General features: G+C 37.1%; 1 protein-coding gene across 4 annotated transcripts in view; it reads left to right on the top strand.

The window, feature by feature from the left end:
• DMXL2 (Dmx like 2) overlaps positions 1–23,050 on the top strand; it is a 168,689-nt gene that overhangs the window by 78,692 nt on the left and 66,947 nt on the right. For all 4 annotated transcript variants that reach the window (XM_057722413.1, XM_057722411.1, XM_057722414.1 and 1 more), the window contains exons 11-15: positions 642–913; positions 1,746–2,442; positions 2,791–2,912; positions 20,071–20,160; positions 22,548–22,665. In XM_057722413.1, coding sequence (XP_057578396.1) covers positions 642–913; positions 1,746–2,442; positions 2,791–2,912; positions 20,071–20,160; positions 22,548–22,665 — 1,299 coding nt within the window. The remainder of the gene's footprint in view (positions 1–641; positions 914–1,745; positions 2,443–2,790; positions 2,913–20,070; positions 20,161–22,547; positions 22,666–23,050) is intronic.

The following is a 23,050-nucleotide window of genomic DNA, read 5'->3' as shown; positions in this document are numbered from 1 at the left end:
TGTATTGGGTCTTCGTTGCTGCACGTGGGCTTTCTCTAGTTGTGGCAAGTGAGGGCTACTCTTCGGTGCTGTGCTCAGGCTTCTCATTGGAGTGAATTCTCTTGTTGTGGAGCATGGACTCTAGGCACATGGGCTGCAGTAGTTGTGGCGCGTGGGCTCAATAGTTGTGGCTCACAGGCTCTAGAGCACAGGCTCAGTAGTTATGGCAAAGGGGCTTAGTTGTTCCACGGCATGTGGGATCTTCCTGGAGCAGGGCTCGAACCCATGTCCCCTGCATTGGCAGGCGGATTCTCAACCACTGCACCTCCAGGGAAGCCTGCTTTGTTATAATAATTGCTTTGAAAGCCATATTTTTTCGGGGGAGGGTAGGTGGAACAGGTTTTGCTAAAAATGGTAATAATAAAGATAATGTGATAGTGTGAATGAAATTTTGATTTATCTAAAACTAAGAAATGTAGTAATTTTCAGTTCAGACCGGAAAGTAGTTTCCCTCCTTTTTTTTTTTTTTTTTTTTCCTGGTGATAAGTTGGAAAAGAGATTCATGATTTCTAAAGTTAGTATGCTATTTATGATAGTCTAGTATGTAAATGAATGTCTGTAGTATTATTAGCACATACTGATAAGTTTATTTTCTGATATAGAATTATCCCTGGATAGAGAATCTGAAACAGGTACAGGATCATCAGAACATGAAGATGGAGAAAGAGAGGGAAGTCCTAGAACCTCGTCACGACCTAGTATACCAATGCCACTGCCTACGGTCCTGCTTGATCGGAAGATTGAAATGCTGCTAACTGAATGGAATAAGAATCCTGACATGCTTTTTACTATACACCCAGTAGATGGTACCTTCCTAGTGTGGCATGTAAAGTATTTGGATGAATATAATCCTGGAATATTTAGACAAGTCCAGGTATATTTTACTGAAGAAGCAATTTTTACATTTCTTAAAAAAAACAAAACAGATGCTATTTAAATTTAGCAGGTTTTCAGAAATACTCAATGATTTTATTTTTGATAAGCAGCTGAGAATAACTTGCTACCAAAGGGGATCAATGACCACAGTTTTGTTTTTTTTTTGCCATATGATACAACTTCCATTTATTGGATTGTTTATTTTTTTTTAAGCTCCTTATTGGAATATAATTGCTTCACACTGTTGTGCCAGTTTCTGCTGTACAACAAAGTGAATCCGCTGTGTTTATACATAATCCCCATATCCCCTCCCTCCCACAACTCCCTCCTTCCCTCCCTATCCCAGCCCTCTAAGTCATCAAACTTTATAAAGTTGATTAATTCAAGTAAAATGAATTTGGCTTTGAAATGAGATACTGAATATTTGAATATATGTGTATTCATTTCTTTCTGGGAATTCACAATATTTTGAATAAACTTAAGAAACTACTCTAAAAATGTGACTCAGGATGAGTCCCCCCCCAGTTTTATTAATTAAATCTGGCTATTTTATAACTTATTTTTCTCAACAATATTTGTTTAAATTTATGGTTGTAGTCATTTAGATGTACAAGCAAGACACTTGAAACTATTTCTTCAGTCTTCTCAAAGGCTGTGAATAGAGATATGATGTTATATAAATAGAGGAAAGGGATTAGATCATAATGAGGTTGGAAATGATATTTTTTGCTAGGAAGCTGAGGTTTGACATTTTGAAAATGGAAGTATTTTTGGAAGACTTTGAGAGGAGGCACACTACTTATACTGAATCATGTAATTGTGTTTTTCAGGTTTCTTTTTCTTCTCGGATTCCTGTTGCATTTCCATCTGGTGATGCAAGCTCTCTTAGTAAAAATATCATGATGTATGCCTGTATAAATGCTACGAAGGATTCTCACCACACTCTGTTACACCAAGACGTGATGGCTGAATGCAGTCCTCATGGATCACAGCCACACTCTGGACCACACAGTACAAATATGAACATTTTAGCACCCACAGTAATGATGGTCTCTAAACACATAGATGGCTCTTTAAATCAGTGGGCAGTCACTTTTGCTGACAAGTCTGCCTTTACCACTGTTCTGACTGTATCTCACAAATTTAGATATTGTGGTCATCGATTTCACCTCAATGACCTGGCATGTCATTCAGTTTTACCATTATTATTGACATCATCTCATCATAATGCTCTGTTGACTCCTGAATCAGATTTTCAGTGGGACTCAGACAATAAATTAGGTAGATTAATGGATCCTATAAGACACATAAAAGTTTCCTCGAAACAACCTCTCAGAAATGCAGCAACGCGTACATTTCATGACCCAAATGCCATCTACAGTGAACTTATTCTGTGGCGTGTGGACCCAATAGGACCTTTGTCATACACTGGAGGAGTATCAGAGTTGGCGCGAATTAACTCTTTACATACTTCAGCCTTCTCTAATGTTGCTTGGCTTCCAACTCTTATTCCTAGTTATTGTCTTGGTAAGTCTTCGTTTTAATAGTGAAATTAATAAAAGCCTTAAAACTGTTATTTATGTATGAAATGATTTATATTTGTCATTATTAGGATTTTTAATAAGTATTCAGAATGTAGGCATCAGACTTAAGTTTAGAATTTTTAGAAGTTTGTTTTTAATCTTTTCCCTCTCATAACCTATTATCTATTGAATTTTTTGGTTAATAATTTTATATCTATTAATTGTATCTGTTCAGTTGTGATTCTGGACCATGGTTATGCTTAAAAAGAGAAGTGTGAATATTTTTCTCTCATACTTCAGCCATTAATAAAAATAAGCTATACATATTATAATGCAGTGTTTACTTTTTCAGGTACATATTGCAATTCTGCGAGTGCTTGCTTTGTTGCTTCTGATGGCAAAAATCTGAGACTCTACCAAGCTGTGGTAGATGCAAGGAAATTATTGGATGAACTGTCAGATCCAGAATCTTCAGTGAGTATTTCCTAATCTTTATTCATATATCTAAGCTAATAAGGAATTCTCTCTCTTTTTTTTTTCTTCCTTTTTGGCTGCACCTGGCAGCAAGCGGAACTTCCCTGACCAGGGATGGAACCTACAGTAGAAGTACGGATTGTTAACCACTGGACCACCAGGGAAATCTAGGAATTCTCTTAATTTGTCTGGGACATTTATTTGTTAGTTGCTGTTTAGGGAGTGAGCATCTGTTCTGGACTCTGTGCGACGAGTTTGTTTTTTCTTAAATTAGTGTTCCAGTTTACATGAATCAAAATTACAATCTTTTGGTGCTTTCATTGCTGTGGCCCAGGTTCAATCCTTGTTGAGGAACTAAGATCCCAGAAGCCACACAGCTTGGCCAAAAAAAAAAATTAAAAAAAGATTTACATTCTGTACATCATACATCGATACATTTTACATTTAAAGAAATAAATGATTTTTTTCTAAAATATGATTTTTTTTCTTGACATCTTTCACTCTCTAGATTGGTTCTGTTAATCTTTCTTTGCTTAAGAAAGGTTTTAAGGCAATTTTACCAAGCTCTGTGTTTAGGTTGGAAAATTTGAACATTTCTGAGCTTGATTCACTATTTTAAACAGTCCTGTGGTTAGAATATGTTATCAGTGGGTGGCAGTATCTCATTCTGGTAGTTCTCTGTTTGAACTGGAAGTCATGCATGTTAGTTAATATTTAAATTTGAATGGTGAATTTTCCATTTACCTATAAAAACATGCCTTTTTATAAAATAACTGTTCTAAATAAAGATGTTTCCAATATTGAAAATCAAAGACTGTTTTGGAATGTCTACCATGTGTCCTTAGATGTGTAGGGAATACAGTGTCTGCCTTTAAGGAGATTTAAATTTAGTTGAGGAGAGAAATTATTAATAAAAAGTTAAATGACAATTTAAGACAGAAGAAGAGGTGTCTGGAGGTGGTATGTAATTAATTGCCAAACACAATTTCATAATTCAAGTGAGAGAGAGATCAGATTAGGGTAGGCATAGGAGTTTTTATTAAGGACAGTATTTGAGTTCAGTTTTGATAGATGGATAAGATTGAGAAAGACAAATCCTTAGTCTTTGCTGAGTGAGAGAATGGCCTGAAAGTGGATACAGGAAAGTATATGTATAAATAAGGCTTTTTCCGGAAACAGTGATAATTAGACTGGAACCACAAGTTTGGCATAGAGAAAGTCTAGAAAAGTAGCATCTTAAAATTATGCAGTTGGAAGATTTAAAGTTCCCCTAGTCTAACCAGCCATCTGATGCTTCGTTTCTCTCTACCACATTCCTGCCAGTTTTCATCTGGCCTCCAAGGAGGGAAACTCACCTCTAAACACAGCTCATTCTGTCTTTGAATTACCATCACTATTATACTGAAATTAAATTTTTAAACTTTATATTCTACTTGTTAGCTTTAGTTCCATTTAGAGTAAGTCTAATATTCTTGCATGTGAGAACACCTGAGACACCTGTCTTGTGCCCACGAAATTTTTTTCCTCAGGCCAAACCTGCTGCTCCTCTGCCCATGGATTTATCTAACTGTTTTATATTTACTCTTCTGCGCAGCTTTCAGATTGTCTATACATTGGGCATCGTGGAATTACTAGAATATGGCAGTATTATGTCTTCTCTCAGTAGATACTATTGTCTTTTGGCAGTCGCACCACATTCTTTGTATGTAATTAATTCATGTTGAACTGACTTTCAATTAAATATCACAGTCTTTTTTTTTTTTTTTTTTTTTGCTAGTAAGCCATTCTATATTTGTGTGTTTGAATTTGGGACCGAAATATAGACTTATTTCCCTATTACATTTCACCTTGCTAGGCTCAACTCAACAGTTCATCCTTTCATTATCTTTTTGATCCAGATTCTGTTATTTGTGTTACTGCTTTATGATTTACATCACCAGCCTATTTGATGAATGTTGTTCTACATCTTCATCTTAAGTCAGTTACAGAAATGTTAAATAATAATGGACTGAAGAAAGAATCTAGCGGTATATGTTTGAAATCTTTCTCCATTTTTATTGTCTAGAATATTTCTCCAGCATATCCCAAGGATTTGCATGAGGCAGCTTGTCGTGTACTTTACTGTAATAAAATACACCATGTGCCAAATCTTCTGCAGTCAAAAAAAGAAGTCAGATTTGTAGATGATTGTTTTAATGTATAGTAGGTTGAATATGTGAATCCTGATGTATCTTGGTGACTAAAACGTTGTACTAGAAAGACATCAGGCTCTTTATTGTGACTTATAGAAGTATGTTGTTTTCCTTTTTTGAAAATTGGAATGTTTGCCTGTTTTTAGTCTTTTGGCTGTGGCAGTCCCCATGATTTCTCAGAGAGAACATCCTCTGTGATTCATTATTCTTATTGGCAAAATTTCTCAATAACCTCACATTATTTTTCCAGGAAAATATAAATTCATTTAGAACAGTTGGATACATTCTTGGAATTTTAAAATTTATCTTGGTCGTGTGCTCCAGTGTACTTACCAATGTACTTTTTTCTTCAACCTTCCATTTTCATTATTTTTTTTAAAGTTAAGAAGTAATATTTATTCATTGTAGAAAATTTTTGGTCCTTTCTACTTTTGCAAGCTAAATTCTTGAAATAAAAGGCCAAAGTAGGAATTAGGAGTTCTTTATTCTCCTGATCTTTATTAACATCAAATCTTCAGCCTCTGTTGATGAGCCTTTGTCTTTCTCTTTGTACTCTGAAAACAATAATTAATTCAGTGACTTAATTTTTTAAACAAATCTTTAATTTTAGAATAGTTTTAGATTTACAGAAATGTTGGAGATATAGTATAGAGTTCCCATATACCCCTAATCATTAACATCTTATATTACCAGAATATATTTGTCACAACTAAGAAACCATTATTGGTGTGATATGATTAATTAAAGCCCAGACTTTATTAAGACTTAACTGATGTTTTTCCACGAATGTCCCTTTCCACTAATGTTCCAGGACCGCATCCAGAAAACCACATTGCATTTAGTTGTCCTGTCTCCTAAATATTCTCTGTTGTGGGACAGTTTCTAAGTTTTCTTCACCTTCATCAGCCTTTTTCTCATGCTCTTGACAGTTTTGAGTAGTACTGGTGAAAGAATTTATAGAATTTTCCCTCGACTTGCTATTTTTCTCATGGATAGACTGGAGTTACGAGTTTTGGGGAAAAATACCTCAGATGTGAAGTACCCTTCTTGTGTTATATAACAGGCACGTGCTAATGACATGGTTATTAGTGTTTTCTCTCTTTTTTTCTTTTTCAGCTGAAAGTTTGTTAATTTGTTGATGTTTTTAAAGAGCCAGCTATTTGTTTCATTGAACTGTTTCGTTTTGGTTTAATTTTCATTAGTATCTGCCCTATCATTATTCTTTTCTTCCTTATGCTTGATTCTTTTGGTTTTTGTTTACTAGGTTTCTTGAGTTAGGAGCTTAGATGATTCTGCTCCCCCTGCCCTGCTGCACCATGTGGCATGTGGGATCTTCATTCCTTGACCAGGGATTGAACCCATGGCCCCTGCAGTGGAAGCAGAGTCTTAACCATTGGACTGCCAGAGAGAAGTCCCAGGAGCTTAGATTCTTGATTTGAAACTTTTCTTATTTTCTAATGTATGCATTTAATGCTATAAGTTTTTCTCTCAGCCCTGAGAGGCATTATGATAAGTAGTATTTTCATTTTCATTCATTTTACTATATTTTTTTATTTTCCTTGGGAATTCCTATTCCATGGGTTATTTAGAAGTATGTTGTTTAGTTTCCACGTGTTTAGAGATTTTCCTGTTATATCCTGTTACTGATTTCTAGTTTGATCCCATTGTGGTAGGAGAACACCCTCTGTGATTTTAATCCTTTTACATGTATTGAGGTTTGTTTTACTGCCCAGAGAACATGGTGTATCTTAGTATATATTCCACGGCACTTGAAAAGAATATATTCTGCTGTTGTTGAATGGGGTGTTCTATAAATGTTAGGTTCTGTTTTGATTGATGGTGTTAACTGAGTTCTTTTTATTCTTTGCTAATTTTTTGCCTAGCTTTCTGTCAATTGTTAGAAGGGTGTTGAAGTCTCCAGTTGTAATGGTGAGTTTGTCCATTTCTCCTTTCAGCTCTGTGAGTTTTTGCTTCATGTGTTCTGCATTTCTGCTGTTTGCATGTATTTAGTATGCAAATATATTTATATTTGCAGTACATTTAGTCTGAAATCTGGGTGTTGGCAGGTCCATGCTCTTTCTGAAGGCTCTAGGGGAAGATCCTTTCTTGCCTCTTCCTAACTTCAGGTGGCTCCTGTCAATCTTTAGCATTCCTAGGCTTGAAGCTGCAGCACTGAAGTCTCTGTCTCTGTCTTCACACAGCTTTCTTCTCTCTGAGTGTCCTCTCCTCTTCTTATATGGACACCAGACATTTGCTTTAGCACCCTGATCCACTATGACCTTATCTTAAACATATTATATTTGCAAACATCCCATTTCCAAATAAGGTTACAGTCTGATATTCTGGATGGACATGAGTTTTTGAGGGACACTATTCAACCCACTACACTGACCAGGTTTTTTTCTCATCAGTTATATCTGCAGTTGCATAGTCAGGAACCTCTAAAGACTATTGAGCCTCCAGACTCCTTGAGCCGCTTTGACTTTCAGAGCCTCATGCTATAAGTAATTCTGAAATTTTTGCCTTGCTAAAATATAAAATATAGACTACAGAGCCTTGCCCTTATTGTTGATCTTAAACTCTTAAGATAACATGATTACTTTCTGTCAAGGTTCCATTATTTCTGCTCATTTTTTTCCTTGTAAGTCAGAGCAGCAGTTCTCTTAGTTACTTCCTCTACTAATTGTGAGTTGAAATATAGCAAGAAGTTGTCACATGCTGTGCTATTCCTCAAATGAGATTTTTAGTAGATGCTGAGTAGAGGCTAGCATTTTTATGTTTTTTTAATTCCATGAGAAGCATCTTTTTTAAAAAATTTTTTACATTAAACTGCATATATTTAGAGTGTACAATTTGATATCCCAATCTCCCAATTCTTTCCCCCACCCCCAGCCCTCCCCACTTTCCCCACTTGGTGTCCATATGTTTGTTCTCTACATCTGTGTCTCTATTTCTGCGTTGCAAACCAGTTGATTTGTACCATTTTCCAGTAGTCCACATATATGTGTTAATATACAATATTTGTTTTCCTCTTTCTGACTCACTTCACTCTGTGTGACAGTCTCTAGGTCCATCCATGTCTCTAGAAATGTCCCAGTTTCATTGCTTTTTACAGCTGAGTAATATTCCACTGTATATATGTACCACATCTTCTTTATCCACTCATCTGTTGATGGACATTTCGGTTGCTTCCATGTCCTGGCTATTGTAAATAGTGCTGCAGTCAACATTGGAGTGCATGTGCCTTTTTGAATTATGGTGTTCTCTGGGTATATGCCCAGCAGTGGGATTGCTGGGTCATATGGTAGTTCTATTTTTAGTTTTGCAAGGAACCTCCACACTGTTGTCCATAGTGGCTGTATCAATTTACATTCCCACCAGCAATGCAGGAGCGTTCTCTTTTCTCCACACCCTCTCCAGCATTTACTGTTTGTAGATTTTCTGATGATGCCCATTCTAACGGGTGTGAGGTGATACCTCATTGTAGTTTTAATTTGCGTTTCTCTAATAATGAGTGATGTTGAGCAGCCTTTCATGTGCCTCTTGGCCATCTGTATGTCTTCTTTGGAGAAATGCCTGTTTAGGTCTTCTGCCCATTTTTTGATTGGGTTGTTTGTTTTTCTGATATTGAGCTGGATAAACTGTTTATATATTTTGCAGATTAATCCTTTGTCAGTTGATTCGTTTGCAAATATTTTTTTCCCATTCTGAGGGTTGTCTTTTCGTCTTGCTTATAGTTTCCTTTGCTGTGCAGAAGCTTTTCAGTTTCATTAGGTCCCACTTATTTATTTTTGTTTTTATTTCCATCACTCTAGGAGGTGGGTCAAAAAAGATCTTGCTGTTATTTACATCAAAGAGTGTTCTTCCTCTGTTTTCCTCTAGGAGTTTTATAGTGTCTGGCCTTACATTTAGATCTTTAAACCATTTTGAGTTTATTTTTGTGTAAGGTGTTAGGAAGTGTTCTAATTTCATTCTTTTACATGTAGCTGTCCAGTTTTCCCAGTACCACTTATTGAAGAGGCTGCCTTTTCTCCATTGTATATCCTTGCCTCCTTTGTCATAGACTAGTTGACCATAGTTTATCTCTGGGCTATCTATCCTGTTCCATTGATCTATATTTCTGTTTTTGTGCCAGTACCATACTGTCATGATCACTGTAGCCTTGTAGTATATAGCCTGAAGTCAGGAAGCCTGATTCCACCCACTCCATCTTTCCTTCTCAAGATTGCTTTGGCTATTCGGGGTCTTTTGTGTTTCCATACAAATCATAAAATTTCTTGTTCTAGTTCTGTGAAAAATGCCATTGGTAATTTGATAGAGATTACATTGAATCTGTAGATTGCTTTTGGTAATATAGTCATTTTCACAATGTTGATTCTTCCAGTCCAAGAACATGGTATGTCCCTCCATCTGTTTGTGTCGTCTTTGATTTCTTTCATGAGTGTCTTATAGTTTTCTGAGTACAGGTCTTTTACCTCCTTGGTGAGGTTTATTCCTAGGTATTTCATTCTTTTTGTTGCAATGGTGAATGGGATTGTTTCCTTCATTTCTCTTTCTGATCTTTCATTGCTGGTGTATAGAAATGCAAGAGATTTCTGTGTGTTAATTTTGTATCCTGCAACGTTACCAGATTCATCGATTAGCTCAAGTAGTTTTCTGGTGGCATCTTTAGGATTTTCTATGTATAGTATCATGTCATCTGTGAACAGTGACAGTTTTACTTCTTCTTTTCCAATTTGGATTCCTTTTATTTCTTTTTCTTCTCTGATTGCTGTGGCAAGGACTTCCAAAACTATGTTGAATAGTAATGGACATCCTTGTCTTGTTCCTGATCTTAGAGGGAATGCTTTCAGTTTTTTACCATTGAGAATGATGTTTGCTGTGGGTTTGTCATATATGGCCTTTATTATGTTGAGGTAGGTTCCCTCTATGTCCACCTTCTGGAGAGTTTTTATCATAAATGGGTGTTGAATTTTGTCAGAAGCTTTTTCTGCATCTATTGAGATGATCATGTGGTTTTTATCCTTCAGTTTGTTAATATGGTGTATCACATTGATTGATTTGCGTATATTGAAGAATCCTTGCCCCACCTTGATCATGGTGTATGAGCCTTTTGAGGTGTTGTTGGATTCTGTTTGCTAGTATTTTGTTGAGGATTTTTGCATCTAAATTCATCAGTGATATTGGTCTGTAGTTTTCTTTTTTTGTAATATCTTTGTCTTGTTTTGGTATCAAGGTGATGGTGGCTTCATAAAATGAGTTTGGTAGTGTTCCTTCCTCTGCAATTGTTTGAAAGAGTTTGAAAAGGATGGGTGTTAGCTCTTCTCTAAATGTTTAATAAAATTCACCTTTGAAGGCATTTGGTCCTGGACTTTTGTTTGTTGGGAGATTTTTAATCACAGTTTCAATTTCATTACTTGTGATAAGTCTGTTCATATTTTCTGTGTCTTCCTCATTCAGTCTTGGAAGATTATACCTTTCTAAGAATCTGTCCATTTCATCCAGGTTGTCCATTTTATTGGCATATAGTTGCTTGTAGTAGTCTCTTATGGTGCTTTTTATTTCTGTGGTGTCCATTTTAACTTCTCCTGTTTCATTTCTAATTTTATTGATTTGAGTCCTCTCCCTCTTTTTCTTGATGAGTCTTGCTAGGGTTTTATCAATTTTATCTTCTCAAAGAACCAGCTTTTAGGTTTATTGATTTTTGCTATTGTTTTCTTTGTCTCTATTTCATTTATTTCTGCTCTGATCTTTATGAGTTCTCTCCGTCTACTAACTTTGGGTTTTGTTTGCTCTTCTGTCTCTAATTTCTTTAGGTGTAAGGTTAGATTGTTTATTTGGGATTTTTCTTGTTTCTTGAGGTAGGATTGTATCGCTGTAAACTTCCCTCTTAGAACTGCCTTTGCTGCATCCCATAGGTTTTGGGTCATTGTGTTTTCATTGTCATTTGTCTGTAGGTATTTTTTGATTTCCTCTTTGATTTCTACAGTGATCTGTTGGTTATTTAGTAGCATATTGTTTAGCCTCCATGTGTTTGTGTTTTTTACAGTATTTTTCCTGTAATTGATTTCTAATCTCATAGCGTTGTGGTCAGAAAAGATGCTTGATACAATTTCAGTTTGCTTGAATTTACCAAGGCTTGATTTATGACCCAAAATGTGATCTATCTTGGAGAATGTTCCATGTGCACTTGAGAAGAATGTGTAATCTGCTTTTTTTTGGATGTAATGTCCTATAGGTATCTATTAAATCCAGCTGATTTATTGTGTCATTTAAAGCTTGTGTTTCCTTATTAATTTTCTGTGTGGATGATCTGTCCATTGGGGTAAGTGGGGTGTTAAAGTCCCCCACTATTATTGTGTTACTGTCGATTTCCTCTTTCATAGTTGTTAGCATTTGCCTTATGTGTTGAGGTGTGCCTATACTGGGTGCATATATATTTATAATTGTTATCTCTGCTTCTTGGACTGATCCCTCGATCTTTATGTAGTGTCCTTTCTTGTCTCTTGTAACATGTTTTATTTTAAAGTCTATTTTATCTGATATGACTATTGCTACTTCAGCTTTCTTTTGATTTCCATTTGCATGGAATATCTTTTTCCATTCCCTCACTTTCCGTCTGTATGTGTGCCTAGGTCTGAAGTGGGTCTCTTGTAGACAGCATATATATGGGTCTTGTTTTTGTATCCATTCAGCCAGTCTGTGTCTTTTGGTTGGAGCATTTGGTCCATTTACATTCAAGGTAATTATCGATATGTATGTTCCTATTACCATTTTCTCAATTGTTTTGTTTTTGTTTCTGTAGGTCCTTTTCTTCTCTTACGTTTCCCACTTAGAGAAGTTCCTTTAGCATTTGTTGTAGGGCTGGTTTTGTGGTGCTGAATTCTCTTAGCTGTTGCTGGTCTGTAAAGGTTTTGATTTCTCCATCGAATCTGAATGAGATCCTTGCTGGGTAGAGTATTCTTGCTTGTAGGTTCTTCCCTTTCATCACTTGAAATATATCATGCCACTCCCTTCTGACTTGCAGAGTTTCTGCTGAGAAATCAGCTGTTAACCTTATGGGAGTTCCCTTGTATGTTATTTGTCGTTTTTCCCTTGTTGCTTTTAATAACATTTCTCTGTCTTTAATTTTTGTCAATTTGACTGCTATATGTCTTGGCATGTTTCTCCTTGGGTTTATCCTGCCCGGGACTCTCTGTGCTTCCTGGACTTGGGTAGCTATTTCCTTTCCCATGTTAGGGAAGTTTTCTACTATAATCTCTTCCAGTATTTTCTCAGGTCCTTTCTCTCTCTCTTCTCCTTCTGCGACACCTATAATGCGAATGTTGGTGCGTTTAACGTTGTCCCAGAGGTCTCTTAGGCTGTCTTCACTTCTTTTCATTGTTTTTTCTTTATTCTTTTCCACATCAGTGATTATCACCATTCTGTCTTCCAGGTCACTTATTCTCCCTTCTGCCTCAGTTAATCTGCTATTGGTTCCTTCTAGTGTATTTTTCATTTCCATTATTGTGTTGCATATCTCTGTTTGTTTGTTCTTTAATTCTTCCAGGTCTTTGGTATACTTTTCTTGCAACTTTTCGATCTTTACATCCAATCCTTTTTCAGAGTCCTGGATCATCTTCACCATCATTATTCTGAATTCTTTTTCTGGAAGAGTGCCTATCTCCTCTTCATTTAGTTGTCTTTCTGGGCTTTTATCTTGTCCCTTCATCTGGTACAAAGTCTTTTGCCTTTTCATTTTCTCTGTCTTTCTGTGGCTGTGATTTTCAGTTCCACAAGATGAAATACTGCTGATACTGCTTGATTCTGCTGTCTGCCCTCTTGTGGAGGAAGCTATCTAGGAGGCTCGTGAGTGCTTCCTGATAGGAGGGACTGATGGTGGGTTGGGCTGTGTGGGCAGAGCTCAGTAAAATTTTATTCGAATTTGGTGGGTGGAGCTCAGTGACACTTTAATCTGCTTGTCTGCCAATGAGTGGGGCTGTGTTCCCACCCTGGTGGTCGTTTGGCCTGAGGCTACCCAGCACTGGAGCTTACAGGCTCTTTCGTGGAGCTAATGGTGGACTCTGGAAGGGCTCACGCCAATGAGCACTTCTCAGAACCCCTGCAGCCAGTGCCCCTGTCTCCTCAGTGAGCCACAGCTGCCCCCCACCTCTGCAGGCAACCCTCCAACACCAGCAGGTAGGTCTGGTTCAGTCTCCTATGGGGTCACTGCTCCTTCCCCCTGGGTCCTGGTGAGCACACTTTTTTGTGTGTCCTCCAGGAGTGGAGTCTCTGTTTCCCCCAGTCCTGTGGAGGTCCTGCAATCAAATCCCGCTGGCTTTCAAAGTCTGATCTTCTGGGGATACCTCCTCCTGTTGCTGGACTCCCAGGTTGGGAAGCCTGACATGGGGCTCTGAACCCTCACTTTAGTGGGTGGACTTCTGTAGTATAATTATTCTCCAGTTTGTGAGACACCCACCCAGCATTTATGGGATTTGATTTTAATGCGATTGCGCCCCTCCTACCATCTCATTGTGGCTTCTCCTTTGTCTCTGGATGTGGGGTGGTTTTTTTTGGTGAGTTCCAGTGTCTTTCTGTCAGTGGTTGTTCAGCAGTTAGTTGTAATTCTGGTGCTCTTGCAAGAGGGAGTGAGTGCACGTCCTCCTACTCTGCCATCTTGATTCTTCCTTCCCACGAGAAGCATCTTGAATTTTGAATTTTGCTCTTTGGGTTTAGAGGTGGATTTAGGGGCCACTGAAAATTTTTGAACAGGGAGGTAAAATGGTTAATCTTCAGGGTGGAGAGTAGTTGGTAGGTACTGGAAGCATGGAGACAGCAGGAAATCTGTTGAGGTCATCTAAGCATGTGATAATACAAACTTGAGCTAGAGTGGGATTTGGTAGACACTGGAAGAGAAGAGTAACTTTAGAAGTTGCTTGAATATGAATACAAAAGGAGGTGATTGTAAGGTTTCTAGTTTGTGATAGTGGACCCTGTAGCTGTGGCAAGATTTTGTGAGGTATTGATGGTGACTTAAGTTTGGGATACATTGAGTGTGAGGTGACTGAGATTTTAGATAGCAAAGTATGTTTTAGATAACTGTTTTGCAGGCAATCGGAAATAAATTCCTAACATTCAACATCAGGTACCAATGTACATTTGGGATTTATTGTTATGAAGTTAGTATTTGAAGTCATTAGACCTCCAAAGTCATGAGTAATGACTAATGTTCATAATGTGACCCTGAGCCATCAAGAAGAGATTTGTGTTTAGAAAACTGTTTATGAAGGTATGGATTTAATTAAGATTAAAAAAATTACCCACCTGAAATATTGAAATTTATTCTCTGGCTAAAGTTCTACAGACAAGAGGCAGGCGGAGAACATGGAGCGGGTCTGTCCTGGGAAGGCCCCATAGGGTCCTGCTCTGTTTCATTACTAACAGCAAGGTTGAAGTAGGAACAATCCAAAGTATAATTTGTGTTCACTCATTAATCATTAATTTGTTCAATCTTTATTTTTTATTGACCCACTGTGCATAAGCTGTAGGGTGTGAAAGAGTGAGTGTGTTTTTGTATCAAGTGCTGAGGGTGTTAAAATGAATAGTAATAGTTCCTACCCTCAAGGACCCTATATCTGTTGGGTGGTATAAATATGTAAACGTAGTATGTAATAACTGCTTTACCAGAGGGGAAAAGGCTACCACAGGATTTGAAGCTCGCTTAATTGACCTCCATGTAACTAATTTACTGGATTCATTGATGTTGTTCATTCCCTCTACAAAACATAAGACTGATGCTTCTAGAAAGTAGGCCACCCTTATCACACCTGTTCCTTTAACGCTAACAGTAGTAAACCCTTATGTAGTGATTTTTGGGTGCCAGGCCCTCCTGTAAGTGCTTTAGTGTATTAACTCATTTAATCTCAGTAACCCTGAGAAGTAAACAGTGTTATCACCTGTACTTTAGAGACAAGGCCACTGCAGTATAGGGAAGTGTAATTACTTGTGCCAGCAGTTTTGTTAGCTAGTAGTATTAGCTAGTAGTGGCAGAGCCAGGATTTGAGTCCAGGCAGCCTGGCTCTAGAGACCAAGCTCTAAACACTATGTTGTAATGCCTCTTAAAAGCCAGTTGCATTTGTTTCCAATCATGTATTTTTAAGTTGTACACATCATTGTACTTCTGTAATTTAATTAAATATTATATAAATTGATGAGATTTGAATATAAAAATGAGTGTTTTTATAAAAATTATTGTTTGGAAACATTTTGCTAAAAATAACTGCTGTTTAATTAGGTATGGTAAGACAACTGTAAAAGATTTGAGGGGAGGGGCTTCCTAGGTGGTGCAGTGGTTAAGAATCCGCCTGCCAATGCAGGGGACACGGGTTCGATCACTGCTCCAGGAAGATCCCACATGCCGAGGAGAAACTAAGGCCATGTGCCACAACTGTTGAGCCTGCGCTTTAGAGCCCGTGAGCTACAACTGTTGAGACCATGTGCTGCAACTACTGAAGGCCACGCGCCTAGAGCCCGTGCTCCGCAACAAGAGAAGCCATGGCAATGAGGAGCCCGTACACCACAACGAAGAGTAGCTCCCACTCACCGCAACTAAAGAAAGCCCATGCACAGCAAAAAAGACCCAACACGGCCAATAAAATAAATAAATAAATAAATAAATAAAAAAGATTTGAGGGGATATTGTAAAAAAACAAAACAAAAACTGCACTCATTGCCTTGTAGGTATCTTTCAATTGTTACTCCAATTTAAAGAACTGAAAAAAACGTAGCCATGACCTCGTGGAATGGGGTATGCAAGAAAGACCTTAAACTCCTTTAGCAAACCCATACTCAAAGGCCTTGACTCTACACCAAAATATTGGTTAATTTATGTACATTTATATTTTAAATAAATATTGAAGATATATATGTCTCATTTTCAGGATGATTCTGTGGGTTAACCAACCTTGTTGAGTAGTTGATCATCCCTGTCTCAACTGTGTCCTGTGCATGGAAGGAACACTTAGTAGAGATGTGGTGGTTAGGGAAGACATTCTGGCAGAGCTGATGGCTGAGATGAGACTTATTCAATGGATATGAGTTGAAAATGAAGGAGAAAAAGAATATTCCAGGTGGAGGGAGCAGCAATTAAATGCCTAGAAGCATAAGAAGTGTTTATTATGCAACTCCTGTTATGGCTATAGCATTGACTGGAAGTGGCCATTGGAAGCAGTGAGATAGGATAGGAAGGTAGAGGCTAGGTTGTGGAAAAAATTTATATTTCTTTCTTTATGATTCTGCCCTTTCTTTTTTGTGGTGAAGAATGCATACCATTAAATGTATCATCTTAACTATTTTGAATTGTGTAGTTTCATAGTGTTAAATATATTTACTTGTGCTAGAACTGTTTTAGAACTTTTTAATTGTGTTTTTCCAGCTTTATTGACATATAATTCACCAATAAAATTGTAAGATATTTAAAGTTTACATGGTGACGATTTGATATAAGAACTTTTTAATCTTGCAACATTGAAACTATATCCATTAAACACTAATTCCCCCTCCCTCTGCTTCCAACTGGCCCTTGGTAACCACTTTTCTAAATTTCTGTTTCTATGATTTTGACTACTTTAGATACTTGATGTGAGTGAACTCATACAGCTTTAGTCCTTTTGTGATGGGCTTGTTTCACTTAGCATAATGCCTCTAGTTTCATCCGTTATACCATGTGACAAGATGCTTCCACTTCTGGCTATTATGAATAATGCTGTGATAATCATAGGTATGCAAGATAATTCTTTGAGATCCTGCTTTGAATTTTTTTGGATATTTACTTGGAAATGGGATTGCTGGATCATATGGTAATTCTATTTTTAATTTTTTGAAGAACTTCTAAACTGTTTTCCATAATGCAACACCATTTTACATTACCATCAACATTACAGAGGGTTACAACTTCTCTGTATTCTCTTCACCACTTATTTTCTGTTCTTTTCTTGTGCTGATGGGTTTGAGGTGCTATCTCATTGTAGTTTTGATTTGCACTTATTTCCCTAATGATTAGTGATGTTGAACACCTTTTCATATGCTTATTGGGCATTTATATATCTTATTTGGAGAAATGTCTATTCAGCTCCTTTGCCTATTTTTGTTGTTGTTGTAGTAATTGTTGAGTTGTGGAAGTTCCTTATGTATTCTGGATATTAACCCTTTATCAGATATATGAGTTGCAATTATTTTCTCCCGTTTTGTGGATTACCTTTTCACTCTTGATTTTTTTTGACATGCAGAGGTTTTTTAAGTGTAATGTCCATTTGTTTATTTATTTTTTTTGTTTCCTGTGCTTTTGGTGTCATATCCAAGAAATTGTTGACAAAACCGGTGTCTTGAAGCTTTTCCCCATGTTTTCATATGAATTTAGGATGCTTTTTTCCTGTTTGTGCAAAAAATATCACTGGGATTTTGATAGAGATTGCAGTGAATCTTCCGATTGCTTTGTGTAGTATGGACATCTTAACAGTATTAAGTCATCTCATCCATAGCACAAGTTGTTTTTCCATATATTTGTATCTTCTTTGATTTCTTTTTGCAATGTTTTGTAGTTTTCAGTGTATAAACTTCCTTGGTTCAGTTTACTCCTAAGTATTTTATCCTTTTTTTAAAATGTAAATTTATTTGTTTATTTATTGGCTGCATTGGGTCTTTTTTTTGGCTCTTTATTGGAATATAATTGCTTTACACTCTTGTACCAGCTTTTGAGGTACACCAAACTCAGTCAGCTGTATTTATACACATACCCCCATATTCCCTCCCTCCTGCGACTCCCCCCCACCCTCCCTGTCCTGGCCCTCTAAGGCATCATCCATCATCGAGTTGATCTCCCTTTGTTATACAGCAACTTCCCACTGGCTATTTTACAGTTGGTAGTATATATATGTCTGTGCTACTCTCTCACTTCGTCCCAGCTTCCCCTTCACCCCCTGCCCCCCCAACCTCGTGTCCTCCAGTCTATTCTCTGCATCTGCATCCTTATTCTTGTCTTGTCACTGGGTTCATCCATACCATTTTTTTTTCTAAGATTCCATATATATGAGTTAGCATACAATATTTGTTTTCCTCTTTCTGACTCACTTCACTCTGTATGACAGTCTCTAGGTCCATCCATGTCTCTACAGATGTCCCAATTTCATTCCTTTTTACAGCTGAGTAATATTCCACTGTATATATGTACCACATCTTTTTTATCCATTCATCTGTTGATGGATATTTCGGTTGCTTCCATGTCCTGGCTATTGTAAATAGTGCTACAATGAATATTGGAGTGCATGTGTCTTTTTGAATTACGGTTTTCTCTGGGTATATGCCCAGCAGTGGGATTGCTGGGTCATATGGTAGTTCTATTTTTAGTTTTGCAAGGAACCTCCATACTGTTTTCCATAGTGGCTGTATCAATTTACATTCCCACCAGCAATGTAAGAGCGTTCCTTTTTCTCCACACCCTCTCCAGCATTTACTGTTTGTAGATTTTCTGATGATGCCCATTCTAACGGGTGTGAGGTGATACCTCATTGTAGTTTTGATTTGCATTTCTCTAACAATGAGTGTTGTTGAGCAGCTTTTCATGTGCCTCTTGGCCATCTGTATGTCTTCTTTGGAGAAATGCCTGTTTAGGTCTTCTGCCCATTTTTTGATTGGGCTGTTTGTTTTTTTGATATTAAGCTGGATGAAGTGTTTATATATTTCAGAGATTAATGCTTTGTTGATTCGTTTGCAAATATTTTCTCCCATTCTGAGGGTTGTCTTTTCGTCTTGCTTATAGTTTCCTTTGCTGTGCAGAAGCTTTGAAGTTTCATTAAGTCCCACTTATTTATTTTTGTTTTTATTTCCATCACTCTAGGAGGTGGATCAAAAAAGATCTTGTGACTTACGTCAAAGAGTGTTCTTCCTCTGTTTTCTTCAAGGAGTTTTACAGTGTCTGACCTTACATTTAGGACTTTAATCCATTTTGAGTTTATTTTTGTGTATGGTGTTAGGAAGTGGTCTAATTTCATTGTTTTACATGTAGCTGTCCAGTTTTCCCAGCACCACTTATTGAAGAGGCTGTCTTTTCTCCATTGTATATCCTGCCTCCTTTGTCATAGATCAGTTGAGGATAGTTTATCTCTGGGCTTTCTGTCCTGTTCCACTGATCTATATTTCTGTTTCTGTGCCAGTACCATACTGTCTTGATCACTGTAGCCTTGTAGTTTAGTCTGAAGTCAGGGAGTCTGATTCCTCCAGCTCCATTTTTTCCCTCAAGATTGCTTTGGCTATTCAGGATCTTTTGTGTCTCCACACAAATTTTAGGACTTTTTGTTCTAGTTCTGTGAAAAATGCCATTGGTAATTTGATAGGGATTACATTGAATCTGTAAATTGCTTTGGGTAGTATAGTCATTTTCACAATGTTGATTCTTCCAGTCCACGAACATGGTATATCTCTTCATCTGTTTGTGTCATCTTTGATTTTTCATTAATGTCTTCTCGTTTTCTGAGTACAGGTCTTTTGCCTCCTTAGTTAGGTTTATTCCTAGGTATTTTATTCTTTTTGTTGCAGTGGTGAATAGGATAGGGTTGTACTTTTAAATGGCACTGCAGATCTGCAAACCATACACATAGGCATTGGGCAAGATCCCCAGCCATAGCTGTCAGGGAGCATTAAGCTTGTTAAATGAAGGCATAGTCAAAGAACTAGATGCCTTGAAGTTATACACTATTTTTGTATACACTACAGATTTTTTTGCTTAGTTAATTTTTTTTTTTGCTTAGTTAATTTTTAAAATGAGAATAACTATAGAAGGTTGAAATATTTATTTGAATGTATGAATTGCCATTTGTCAGTCAGTGAATATTTAAAAGGGCCTTTAATGTCCCAGCTGCCATGTCATATTGACAGTAGATTCATATATTGTTCATAATTAACATTGTTTTTTTTTTGTTTTTTTTTTACAGAAACTTATTGGAGAAGTGTTTAATATTGTGAGCCAACAGTCTACTGCTCGACCTGGCTGCATTATTGAACTTGATGCAATAACCAACCAAGTAAAAACATGCTTGTGAATTGGTGATATTAGCATACTTTATCCCAAAGTGCTTTGTATGCATATGATACACAGTTGAACCGTGAACAACCTAGGGGTTGGGGCACTGACCCTGTCACTATAGAAAATCCACATATAGTTAGTTCTCTGCATCCTCAGTTCTGCATCTACAGATTCAATTAACTGCAGATTGAGTAGTACCATAATATTTACTGTTGAAAAAAATTCCCATCTCAGTGGACCTGTGCAGTTCAAGGGTGGACTGTATTTCATTCTCAGAATAATTCTCTTGTTTGATACTAAATATAGCCAACTTCTCTGGATTTCCTTAGTGAAAATCTTTAATGACTTATGAATTTTTCTTCTCTAGTTGAATTATATCTGTAGGTTTATTTCCTGTTTAAAGGTCATTTGATTCAGCCAGGGAAGCCATGAAGAAAAATGCAGTACAGCTGCATAGAGGCTCAGTTTGTGGTTTTTCTTTTTATATTATTACTCATATCAGATCAGTAGATGGGGACTTCAGCTTTATAGTGTTTGCCTTGTTAGGCTGAGTATTAAATATTTTTATATGATCCATTAAAATGCAGATGGAAGTAGGATCAAATTAGGCATTTACTTTGTAATCACAGGTCTTTTGTGTAGGCACTGTTCTTGCCTAGCCCCTACGTAGGAAAGGAGAACCCTTCTCTCTACAGGGAGTTTATAAATCCCATTATAGCCCTCTGGATATTTGTTTCTTCAGGATCATGTTTATGGACTGAAGGGAATAGAAAGATATGCAAAAAGGTTGCTTTGATGAGAAAGTTACCAACTTTTTTCAAACAAAGAGATGAAGAAAGAGCCAACCACATTTAAAAACAAATATAGAGTTGTGTCATTATTTTCCATGATGCCTTGCACATTCTGTTGGGGAAAATGTAATAATTTCCACCAATGTAGAGAAATTACCACATCAGCTCTTGGCAACAGAAATATGGCTGCCAGACACAAATTACTAATGCCTCCTCGGAAACCCTTAACCTGTGATTTTCTTTTTTTAATCCGTAGGGACATGGGAGAAGAGTGTATTAGCTTCATTCCCATAAATGTCTTAATTTTTACTGAACTGGAAGTTAAATTCATTTCCCCAGTGTAGCACCTTCTCTACTCTTTATCATGAGATATTATTACAGACCTCTCTCACTTAACATTTTGCTTTTTACTTCATACTTATTGAAGATTTTTTCCCTTTCCATTTGTGGCTATCTTTTTCACAAGGGCTGGTAAATTGCAAGCACTGATAAATGGCTTAGGCTTATAAATTACAAAGTTTAAAACTCATTCTATGTTTGTTTCCAAAGTGCTGTATGATTTCTGTATCCGCGAAGGCGTCAGCCTTCCCTTTTCTTTCATTTATTCTTCTTCCCTGGAGGAGGTGACCTTTTATGCTATGAATGTGGAGGGATTTTTAATATTTCTATATAGAGAGACATAAAAATAGCTTGTAACTTTCATAAAAATTTTGTGGGTCAACCTAATGTCATAGTCCTTTTATTTCCTTCTATAAAATAGTATGAGAGGAGGCTGATTTGCTTCATTCTCGGAGATTATAGCCCATCCATTCAGTGCCAAGATTATCATAGCTGCTTCCCTTCCTTAAAATCTGTGGGGCAGCCATCTGATTGTCTTGACTTACTTCTGTAATAAGCTTTTGTTTGGATTTAGCCTTTCCTTGAATTTCAGTTTCCTTTTGTGATTCTAAGTAGCTATTTGTGGTTGTCTTTACTCTTCTCTGTGTGGTCCCAAACATGATTATGTAGCATCAGCTGACTGTGGTGTTTCATCCATTCTTTTAAAAATCCTAGTTGCTTAAAAGTAAATACATTTCTTCAGAGATGTGTCATTCCCATCAGCAGTTCTAGGATCCTTTATAATTCTCACTAGACAGACTTACTGGAAGTACTTTGAGGGCCTTTCTGGGTTTTCTTTTTTCATTTTCTTTTTTTTTTGTTCTCGAGTAGAATTAGAAAAACTAAAGGAGCCTGTAGTAGTGTGCTTAAACATGATCTGCATGGCCTTCTCCAGCCAGTCATGAGACCTGGTATTTTTGAACTCAAAGTGGCATAGACTACTTAACTGTTTTTTGTTTGTTTGTTTGTTTTTTTGAGATGCAGACCTGTTGATTTGTTTTTATTGGAGTTTCAAAGTTCTGCTATTGACTATAGTATCTCTGAAAGTAATTTAATGATTTTTTTCTCTTGCTTTTTCCACTCTAATTAGTCATTCTATAAAGAATAGAAATTGTTAGGCTTTTTTTCTTCTATTGTACATTAGGGTTCTTGGGGAGGTAGCGGGTGAAAGATATGGAATTTCAAAGATACAACTTTACCATTTTCATATTTGTAGTGTGGCTCAAATACACAGTTGCTTCATGTGTTTCAAGAAGACTTCATTAGAGGATATAAACCACATAAGGAAGATATGGAAAAAAAGGAAACAGAAATATTTTTTCAACCATCACAAGGTACTTTTTTTTTTTAAGCTCTTTATTGGAATATAATTGCTTTACACTCTTGTACCAGCTTTTGAGGTACACCAAAGTGAATCAGCTGTATTTATACATATATCCCCATACCTCCTCCCTCCCGCAACTCCCTCCCACCCTCCCTGTCCTGGCCCTCTAAGGCATCACCCATCCTCGAGTTGATCTCCCTTTGTTATACAGCAACTTCCCGCTACCTATCTGTTTTACAGTTGGTAGTGTATATATGTCTATGCTACTCTCTCACTTTGTCCCAGCTTCCCCTTTGGCCCCCGACCCCCCAGCCCTGTGTCCCCCAGTCCGTTCTCTGCATCCTCATTCTTTTCTGTCGCTGGGTTCATCAGTACCATTTTTTTAGATTCCGCAT

The sequence above is a fragment of the Hippopotamus amphibius genome, chromosome 2, assembly GCF_030028045.1.
Source record: "Hippopotamus amphibius kiboko isolate mHipAmp2 chromosome 2, mHipAmp2.hap2, whole genome shotgun sequence".
NCBI classification, from domain to species: domain Eukaryota; kingdom Metazoa; phylum Chordata; class Mammalia; order Artiodactyla; family Hippopotamidae; genus Hippopotamus; species Hippopotamus amphibius.
The sequence above is the reverse complement of the archived record's forward strand: the minus strand, read 5'-3'. Positions and strand labels throughout refer to the sequence as shown.